This window comes from Triticum dicoccoides, chromosome 2A (genome assembly GCF_002162155.2).
Source record: "Triticum dicoccoides isolate Atlit2015 ecotype Zavitan chromosome 2A, WEW_v2.0, whole genome shotgun sequence".
Lineage (NCBI taxonomy): Eukaryota > Viridiplantae > Streptophyta > Magnoliopsida > Poales > Poaceae > Triticum > Triticum dicoccoides.
In genome coordinates, this window is record NC_041382.1 from 703,466,326 (window position 1) to 703,477,116 (window position 10,791).

The window sequence follows — 10,791 nt, forward strand, 5'->3', positions numbered from 1 at the left end:
GGATCTTTTCAACACATAGTGCTTGCCAAAGGATAAAGTGTAAAAAGGAAATGTGAAGATCACCATGACTCTTGTATAAGGTATAAGAACAAAAAGATAGGCCCTTCGCGAAGGGAAGCATAGGTTGTGATGTGCTTTTATGGTTGGATGCACAAAATCTTAATGCAAAAGAACGTCATTTTATATTACCACTTGTAATAGGGACCTTTATTATGCAGTCCGTCATTTTTATTTCTTCCATATCACAAGCTCGTATAAAGCTTATTTTCTCCATGCTAATAGATCATACATATTTAGAAAGATTTTATTGCTCTCCTTTCACCACATGCTGGTGTGGTCTTGCACTCGCTCCTTGCCTCCCTAGCTCGCACCTGTGCCGCTCTGAGTGGCGTTGTTGTGCAATGTGGTCGTCGACACTGATGTATGATGATACGAGTTGAGAGAGAGAGAGAGAGGGAGGGAGGAGGTAGGGAGAGAGATTATTCTTTTCTTTTCTTTTGTTGTGCGGGTCCTACATGTAAGAGAGAGAGAGGGTGGGAGAGAGGGTGGGTCTGTTTCTTTCTTACTTTTTTTCTAATGGTTCCCACATGTATGGGACATAACCCCTCGCACACTTTTAAGAGGTAGTATGGACCATAATAATGTTTGACCATACCACAGGGTGACAAAAGGGCATTCGGGCAACATAAAGTACTTTTGCAATGACAAAACTGAGCAAACTTGAAAATTAAGGGCAAAACCCACATGTGAACGCCAACTAAAGACATGGATGTAATTGTTGCTTGCTCAATTAATCATTTTGTACATGTTCTTCGTGGCAGCTTGAATAAAAAAAGACACTTTGGCTTTTGTTAGCCATATGAAACTTGAGTGCTTATTGCTATTTATGACCTATCATCGCTGACAATAAGGATACATTTCTGTTTGACTTGGGTTTATTCATGTACCCCTCCGATCCAAAATAAGTGTCGTGGTTTTATTTAAAATCATGACACTTATTTTGGATCAAAGGGAGTACCAGAGTTCTTATGCTAATATGACTGAACAATTTAGAATGTACACAACAATTCAGCGTCATTAAAGGAACTATGTTTCATTGTTGTTGGACCACTAGAATATTTATGGCTCCATTGAAGCACTTGTGCTATTTTACTAGTACTAGTGGTTGGGGCGCCACCCTGTGGCGTCGTTTGAGGGGAAGTTATGCGCACGTTTCCATTTAAAAAAATACATAGAGCCCTCCTCCATCTAAAAAAACATCTCAGAAAAAAAATCCTCACCTTCATCTAAGAAAAAGAAGTAAAAATCCCTAAAAAAAGAAAAAGAAGTAAAAAAAGAAAAAAAATCACCACCGCAGCCTACCAACGAGTGCCACTTTGAATAACCCTCCATTTAAAAAGTACCAGAGGTCCTCACCTCCATCTAAAAAAATACATTTAAAAAATAATTCACATCTTCATCTATTTTTTTCAAAAGATTTCTCACTGCGGTCAACCAGCTTGTGCCACGTGGCATAGCTTGTTGGCCTCCCTTCACACGTAGCTTAATGGGTTTAAGATGGTGAGATTACATTTTATTAGAATGAGATTTGGTTGTGTGAAACATGAATATTTGGATAACTTAAACTGAAAAGTACATATTACATGTTGCATCTGATCATTGTAATTTTTTTGCGGGAATTGATTATTGTATAGTTAAATTTTTTATCAAATATATAGCATAGTATATTGGATTTTTTTATCTCACGCATGTTGTGGGATGTGTAGATGTTGAGAAAAATAGTATTCCCTTTGCAAAGAAATATAAGAGCGTCTAGATATCTTCTTTGGTGATCTAAACGCTCTTATATTTCTTTATAGGGGGAGTAGGAATTAACTAATAATATAAATTTTTTTTTCATGCATGTTGAAATGGACCTTTGATTAGGTGACATACTCTATCTGTACAGAAATATTTGTCGAAAAAATGAATAAAATGAATGTATTTAGAAGTAAAATATATCTAGATAAATCAATCTTTCCAACAAGTATTTGAGATTTTTTAGGGTACATCATACTACTCCGGAGACTGGGCAGTATAGATTCATCTCAACGTTGATTGGGTGGGTAGTTTTGTCATTTTTTATTTGGTAATTTACTATAGAATTCCTCGCTGTGACCTCCCGTGGCCGTCGCCGGACGCCGGTCATCTTTGGCGTCCATCCAACAGTCGATCAGCACTGTCCACTAGTGCCTCTTTCTCTGCTGCATCCGGCGAGCCTGCGCATGCCAAGGCTGCCGCTTCCCGTGTGGGCAGCTCGGGTCGGCATCACCTGGATATGCGTTGCTTGTGCCTTGTGGCAACAAAATCATCACGATAGGTTTCGGTGAGATCCGATCGGAGTTGTGACTACTTGTATACGTACAAGTGATCGTAGGGAAGCCATTGGGTGCTAACATGACCGTGCATCTGGACATGATCAATTAATCTGGGAGGCTAGCTTGGTTAGCTTCGTGCTTATTTCCTTGGTCAAAAGTACTGGCTGGAAGGATCTTCTACGTACAATCGTCTCTTCGTTGCATGTCATCTCCGCCCGGATCAGGCCAGCGCTAACAGTCTCAGAATGGATGGATGGACGTTTGGTGAAAACAGAGCGTCTTGACAGTTTGCATGTAGAGTTAGTGTTAGTATATTTGTTTAGTGTATGTTCCGATTTTACCCCTTAACAAAATATACTACTAATTTTGTCTAGTAGTATCGGTGAATCTAATTCATTGAATGACTGAAAATAGACGGCTCCTATTGTTTAGATGTACCGTAAAAGATCTCAAGTTCGGTATTGAGATAAATAAAAACGAAAACATTAACGCCCACACATGTGGCAGTTTTGTAACTCGCCCACACGCGTGGATCATCGTCCAGTGCAGTTTGCACGAATCTTGACACATTGAGGCAGAATTTGCATGCCATGTAGGACGGGCTTGGTGTGTGGGCGTTGGAGAGTTTGCCCACACGCCCGCACCATGCTGTTTGCCAGCTGCGCTGTGTGGGCGAACTAGTTTCTGTCCACACAACCACCACCTAGTTCATTCGCGTGTGGACGAACTGCTTTTCGCCCACACGACACTCCTACGTTGTGGATGTCAACTGCAGTTACGCGAACGTAACAACTAGGTAAACACACATGACAACTGTGATTCTTTACTAGACGGCAACTGCAGTTGCACATACGTGGCAACCAGATAAACATACATGGCATCTGTGATTAACCACATATGACAACTATGGTTGAACCATACGTGGGAACTAGGTAAACACACATGACAACTATTGTTTGACCATATGTGGCAAATAGTTAATCACACACGGCAACTACGGTTTGATTACACGCGGCAACTACCATAAATTAGACAAGGCAACTATAGTTAACCAAAACAGATAGAATTGCCATGCTTTTACAACTACACTTGCCATCCCAGATAACTACATCTGCCAATCAGGATGGCAACTAAATCATCATCCCACGGGTACCTAACGTAGCTGCGCCAGGACATGTGGGCATTTTTGCTTCGTGCCACACACGCAGGGTGAAGAAGAGTAGTATTTGTTGGGCGTGTGGCATGAAGTAACCGTGCCCACACGTGTGGGCAATTCCAATATCCGCCCACACACAGCCCGTATGGGCTGCCTGCTACTCACATCACACACCGTGTGTGGGCGCATGTCGAATATATCGCATGTGTAAGAGTTATCGTCGTCCAATAAAAATCCATATGCAGTTATATACGAGTAGGATATAACTAGATGGTGATAAGTGCTAAGCAGCATCCACGACGCTCTTATACGTAAAGTCAGAGGGATCAAGAGTTTAAAGGCTCTGCGTAGAGCTCTTCATGACCACGCACTGGAACCCTTCCCAGAGCGCCTCGATGTAGCGCTCATGGAAACGAGACTTCACGCAGGACTTCTATAACCGAAACATCTGGAATCTTAGCACGTACGGATCCTCCGGAAGTCTTACATGCAATCCCGATGAGCGAAATCTTAATGAGCTGCTTAAGTCAAATTTGCAGGTCCGGGACTAAACAATGCATAGGAATGCCAAGCTGCCCTGGGATTAAGAAATCTTGAGATGCCGCATAAACAAGATCAGTGGGGATTGATGGCTCCACCTTAGATTGATTTGTTTTTGGATCTAGCAAAGCCCTGCCTAGCTGATTTTTCTTTTCTTTTCGAGGTTGCATTTCGTACAAGACAATTAGCACGGTGCCCCAAATGATGAAGTGTTGCTGAAGGAAGACTTGGCTGTTACCAAGAAACTCTATAACTACGGCGTGATACTACCTAGGATTTGGTATTTACAAGGATTACTACGTAGGAGTACTATATGTCCTTACACATTTGGAAGCATCACTTATAGTCCTGAAATACATAGGAACCATACCATATTACTTGCATATTTGGAGTATGATGTTTGCTGCCAAAGCACCTTGCAATAATCATCAGCACGTTAACTTACCATATTAAGAGACATGCGAATTAATGGTCAACCACAGACCATGCTCAATTAATAAATCATCCACCTACCTACACATACTTCCTCCGTTTCTTTTTACTCCCGTGTAAGACTTGTCAGAATTCAAACTTTGTAAAATTTGACCAAGTCTATGAGAAAAATGTCAACATTCACCATACAAATCAATATCATTAGAAGCATCATGAAACTAATTTTTATATCCTATAACTTTTGTATTGCAGACGTTGATATTTTTTAATATAAAGTTGGTCAAACTTTACAAAGTTTGACTTCAGATAAATCTTATATGTGGTGTAAAAAGAAATGAAGAGAGTACTAATTAACCCAAAAATAATTAAATTATGAAAATAATATAATGTATAAACCCCATTACATAAAACGAAGGGTCAAACTATTCTATACTCACCCGCAACCCCAAAAAAATTGTTTCATACTCACACAACCTGCTCTTGCTAGATTGTAGTGCCAGTTCTACATAAACACTCTTTTTAGTCTAAATGAGGAAGTTGAGTTCCATATTGTGATTTATTGCCACACATAAATAGTCAATTCATAAATCAAACACATTGGCTAACTAAAAACACACCAGCGGTTACAAAAACATGATAACCATAGGTGTCCATGCACATAGCGGGGAGACAAAAGACCAAAATGTATATATTGTGTTAATGTATTTTCTTTGTTCATATCACATGTAAATAGGAATGTAATCCTACCGAATAATTGTTGTATATTTCGGCTAGGATCTCTCTGATTCACCTTGATTAGCAAGGCATGTAAGCTCTATATATGTGAATACAAGGCGCCCTTGAGGTGGTGTGAATTGCACAACAAACTCCACAACAATACAAGTTTCCTTGGTATCAGACTATTGTCCATGGAGCAATGCTAGACTCATGGGGGTGTTTTTACAACAATGCAAGTTTTATTGGTATCAGACTATTATTCATGGAGCAATTGCACAACAATGCAAGTTTTATTGATTGTCCATGCCATCGACCAATTTTCTTAAGTGACAAGCGTATTAGCTGGTGCAAGATAATTAATGCAAGCCTACTAGTTACGTAACCTGGCTAGGCTGATTACAATACAACTAGGAAAAATGCCCGTGCATTGCAACGGGAGATTTTTTTTTGCATTTTCCTTAATTGTATCATTAATTATCTCTGAAAAGCAATACCTTTGAAACAGATGCAAATCTACTAAAACTGAAATTTTACATTACAAAATAAGATCCATGCTACTTTTATCACACTCAATGTGAGGAAGGAGTTTCCTGTAACACAGCTTCTTTTGCTGATAAAAAAGAAGCATAAGCATGGATAGACAAAATAATACCTTTTTCAACTAATTATAATTTAGCAACTTAAATCTGTTTGATTTTTTTTTCTCCATTCAGTTCTACAGGGAACCATGAAGCGAACCACAAGTATAAGCATATTCGACATCTCAAATCAATTTAGAAAAATTACTCTATCAGAACCGCTGAAGAACACGGTAGATGCACATCTCCTTCGGATATGCATCCTAAATCCTCTCTTTTTCTAAAATATCATAAATCCTAATAGGTTTTAGGAATATCAAAATTACGAAACCAGGGAATGGTATTTCGTGGATTCCTACACCATTTGAAGATGAATTCTTATAGCTAAAAAATCTGTGCGTTGCAACGGGAGAAACAAATCTTCGCACATCCTTTTTGCTACATCCACGTTGCAGCTTTTCCTCTTGGTCACCGCCGCCGATGGTGGTCAAGTTGTCCATCTAGTCACGGCAAATGCGATGAATCATAAGATGATGAACTTGGTAATAACACTCTAGCACACCGCTTTCACGCACCCATAACATCAGTGTAAAAGAAATTTTACCATCCACTGTAATGAGAAGCCTAGTGTTTTTCATGACAACTTTGACAATTGCTTGCTTATACTCAAATCTTAATCAGATGACCATATGTGAGTATATAATTAAAAATACATCTTATTCTCACATAGAATGGCAAAGTACAAACTAAGCCCATGAAATAAATTCTAGATTATGCCAAAATAATTTAAGATCACATATGTTTCAGATTTAATACGAATATGCCGCACCTATGCTATCACAATATAAGAAGCAGAAATAAAAAAAAACTTAGGGAACAGCTAGAACTATATTCATTTAGTACAAAAAATACTAAAGGAGACAAATTTATTACACCATATATCATAAAAAGGCAAGCACACTACCTTAAGTTAATTCAGAACCTCATCAAGTTGCAAAAACGCCAAATGGAGACCGAGCTCCATGGAGGCCTTTATTTGAAAACTTCAAAATTCAAAATTTTCAGTTTCAAAAAATTCTGAAATTAAATACAGATATATCTAGATACATAATGTACATGTGTGCAAATTTTCAGGTGGAAATACATTAAAATGTGAGCTACACAAAAAAGACAAATCTAAGGCTTTCTAACATATGTACTGTTCATTTTTAAAGTCCATGATTTTTTTGGGGGGAGCAGCTCACAATTCAAGGTATCTCATCCTGAATTTTTTCACACATACACTTTACATCCTCTCATACATGTGTATTTTTTTTCCAGATTTTTTTGAAATGAAATTTATGAATTTTAAATTTTTCAAAATAAAGGGCTCCATGGAGCTCGATCTCCAAAATGCCCTACTCGACTATATTCATTTCGTATCTAAGCCTCTAAGTAGTAGTAGTGAGTAGCGGTGCGGTTTTTTGGGACACGGCGACAGGCGAGGACGACATCTACGCAACAAGTTGGGCATTTGAGATTCGTATATTTAATATATATATTAGTGATTAATGAATACATATAGATATACTGATCGAGAGCTTAGAGAAGACGCCTTTTATAGATGCCATATGTACGCAGCGCTGCTTTTAATGGTTGTCAGTTCAATAACTATCTATCAGGAATAAATTCCAGTCTCACGTAAGTACCTGGCTATATCCATCCGACTGGGTGCAGCTCGTCTTCAAGCTAGGGTGGGGAGAGAGAAGTGCTTGGGGAGGCAGAGAGAGCTGCTCCGAAGAGTGCATGGAATTGGACATGCAAGATCCGGCCAGATTAGTGAGCTGTAATTTTAATACATACATCTGTTCCTCTTTCAAAAGTAGTTGATTTCAAGCGACAGCAATATATGTATCATGGAAGTCTGTATATATAATACAATCTGACAAAAGAAAAGGACCACACGAAATTATACCAACAATCGTATCCAACATATAAACAAAGATCTTGATTCTCCTTTCTGTAACAATTAGGGAGCGCAGAAATTATATGTTCAGAAATAATAATATGTTTTAACAATTAAGTTGAGTTGCTCAGACATTCAAGCTCTAGATCAATACTTTTATGAATTCCTCTAAAATCAACCTAGGTCTCCCAGTTGAAAGAGTTAGGCTCTAACCAGTGAAGCACATATGTATGATATGTTTTTATGCGAGGGGATTTCTTCTTATTAACTGAATATTACGTGGTGCAGCCAAAAGAAAAGAAAGAAAAAACAAAACGGAGGAGAGCACGGTTCGAACCCAGGTCTACCTGAGGCAAGACCCAAGCTCCAACCAGCGGGCTAGTCACGTATACTTGATATATCAATGAGTGTTGCTTTATATGAACCAGACGCGACGCGGATGCAGCCACAGCGAACCGTTTTTCTCACTTACCGGTGGCGTAGTGGGTAATTAATGCGAACTTCGGGGGCAATTTTTTTGACGGACGACCAGAAGCAATTGGTGGTTTATTAGTAGGTAAAGATGTGCATACTATATACTGTATCAGGAACTACATATGAGGACACATATGTCATGTTTTTTTAAAACAATACATATGTCATGCTTGTTGTCAAGACAGTCAGAGTACACGTAAGGGTGCTGCCACTGTGCCAAGATGACACAGATGGCGGTCTATGGCTACAGCTAGTTAACCACCATATTTTATACCCATGGTCAAAGGTCACATATATAATATGAAGTTATGAACCATGAAAGCACAAAGACCTAATAACAGTAGGATTCGCTAACACCGTATCATTAGTTAATTATTACCACTTGGTTCAGCAACCCCTACTAAACCCCTGGCTATCGAACTTGGCCAGATGCATGCTCGCTCTCCGCCTCCTCATCTAGCTGCTGCCAAGCTTGCTAGCCAGCAAGCCCAGCCAGCCATGGATGCTCACTACCCCAAGTACCTTCTCTACGGCATCCTCATCCTCGGCTCATGGCTCATCTCCTGTCTCCTGCACTTCCAGTTCTTCCATCTCTCCCTCTTCTCCTATGGGCCCCGCTCCGGCGCGTCGTTCGTCCTCATCCCGCTGTCGGTGCCCATGGCGCTCGATGCCAGCTTCCTGCCAGCTCCCTCTGCCGTCGCCGAGGATGGCCCCCTGCGCCGGCTTTCGTCAGCAGCGTCGTCGTCTTGCCAGGGGAGGTACGTTTACATGTTGGATGTGCCGTCGCGGTTCAATGTTCTCAGGGACTGCGTCGAGGGCTCGCCGGCGTTTCAGGACGAGTGGCACGTATGCTCCCTCATGGCCAATGTCGGCATGGGCCCAGTGCTCCCTCCCGCGACCGGCAATGGAAGCGACGGTGACACGGGTGTCATCCCCAACACCGGATGGTAAGCTCCTTGATTTGTCATCTATTAATGGCGGCGTAGGTCAACCGGTGTGGGTTTTGCCGGCATTCATGGTGCTTATACATGAGTTAGCTGCGTCTAAGAATGTTACGTGCAGGTATGCCACGGATCAGTACGCCCTGGAAGTGATCGTGCACAACCGTATGCGCCAGTACGAGTGCCTCACCGACGACCCGGCGGCGGCGGCGGCTCTGTACGTGCCCTACTACCCGGGGCTGGAGCTCCAACAGCACCTCTGCGGGTTCAACGCCACGGTGCGCAACGGGCCGTCGTCCGAGTTCCTGCAGTGGATGTCGGCGCGGCCGCAGTGGGCGGCCTTCGGCGGCCGCGACCACTTCATGGTCGTCGGCAAGACCACCTGGATGTTCCGGCACAAAGAGGGAGACGATAGCGGCACCCAGAAGGTCTGTGGCAACAACTTCCTCGAACAGCCCGAGTCCGGCAACATGACGGTGCTCACCTACGAGTCCAACATCTGGGATCGGCGGGACTGCGCCGTGCCGTACCCGAGCTACTTCCACCCCACGTCGGCCGGCGAGGTTTCCGCGTGGCAGGCGCGCGTCCGCGCCACAGAACGTCCCTGGCTATTCGCGTTCGCCGGCGCACGGCGTGCCAACGGGACGCTTGCCATCCGCGACCGCGTCATCGAGTCGTGCGCCTCCTCGCCTAGCCGGTGCGGGTTCATCGACTGCAGCCACGGCCTGGAGGGCAGCATCACCTGCCGGTCGCCGCGGAGGCTCGTCTCCGTCTTCGCCTCGTCCCGTTTCTGCCTGCAGCCGCGCGGCGACTCATACATGCGCCGCTCCTCCGTCGACGCCATCATGGCCGGGTGCATCCCCGTCTTCTTCCACGAGGCGTCCACCTTCAAGAAGCAGTACCGGTGGCACGAGCCGGATCCGGAGAGCAGCGGCAACGGCGACGGCCGCCCGTACTCGGTGCTCATCGACCCCGACGAACTCCTCGAAGGGAAGGTGGACGTCGAGGGGGTGCTAGCCAGGTACACCGACGAGGAGGTGGCCGCCATGAGGGAGGAAGTGATCAAGATGATCCCGAGGTTCCTGTACAAGGATCCCCGGGTGAGGTTCGAGGGGGACACGAGGGATGCGTTCGACATCGCCATTGATGAGGTGATGGCCAGGATCAGGAGGATCAAGAATGGGGAGGATTTGGGACGGTTTGCTGCTGATGATGTGATGGTTGCTAAGGGCTCCTGACACTATAGCTAATTATTACTGTACGTAGGTGGCCTTTTGCCTTTGTACTAGTTTTGTTGTTGCTACGTTGTTGTTAGTGGGAATGCTAATTATATGGTGTCCGTCTAATTCTCAGTAGTAATGGATTCTCACTCCGTACAGTCGTCGTTTCTTCTTTTTGCCATCTATGATTAATCATAGTTGCCATCTATTGTTAATCAGGATAAGAGCTTTATTAATGATAAAAAGACAGAAACACTAACGCCCACATGTGTGGGCGTTTCCTAACTCGCCTACACGTCTGGATCGTCGTTTACTGTCTTTTGCACGAATCTTGACACGAAAAGTTAGATTTAATGTGCCACGTAGGACGGGGCTGGTGTGTGAGCGTTGGAGAGTTTGCCCACACGCCTGCACCATGCTGTTTGCCAGTT

At 43.0% G+C, this 10,791-nt stretch overlaps 1 protein-coding gene across 1 annotated transcript; it reads left to right on the forward strand.

Moving 5' to 3' along the window:
- The first annotated feature begins 8,654 nt into the window (after window positions 1-8,654).
- On the forward strand, window positions 8,655-10,471 carry LOC119351969 (xyloglucan galactosyltransferase KATAMARI1 homolog). The gene is made up of 2 exons (XM_037618730.1): window positions 8,655-9,146; window positions 9,262-10,471. The coding sequence occupies exons 1-2, from the start codon at window positions 8,698-8,700 to the stop codon at window positions 10,376-10,378; spliced, it is 1,566 nt and encodes a 521-aa protein (XP_037474627.1). The 5' UTR covers window positions 8,655-8,697; the 3' UTR covers window positions 10,379-10,471.
- Window positions 10,472-10,791: the final 320 nt, after the last annotated feature.

Coding starts and splice junctions, on each gene's coding strand:
- LOC119351969 (XM_037618730.1), top strand. CDS start 8,698: ATGGATGCTCACTACCCCAAGTACCTTCTCTACGGCATCCTCATCCTC. Junction 9,147..9,261: donor GTCATCCCCAACACCGGATG/GTAAGCTCCTTG, acceptor TGTTACGTGCAG/GTATGCCACGGATCAGTACG.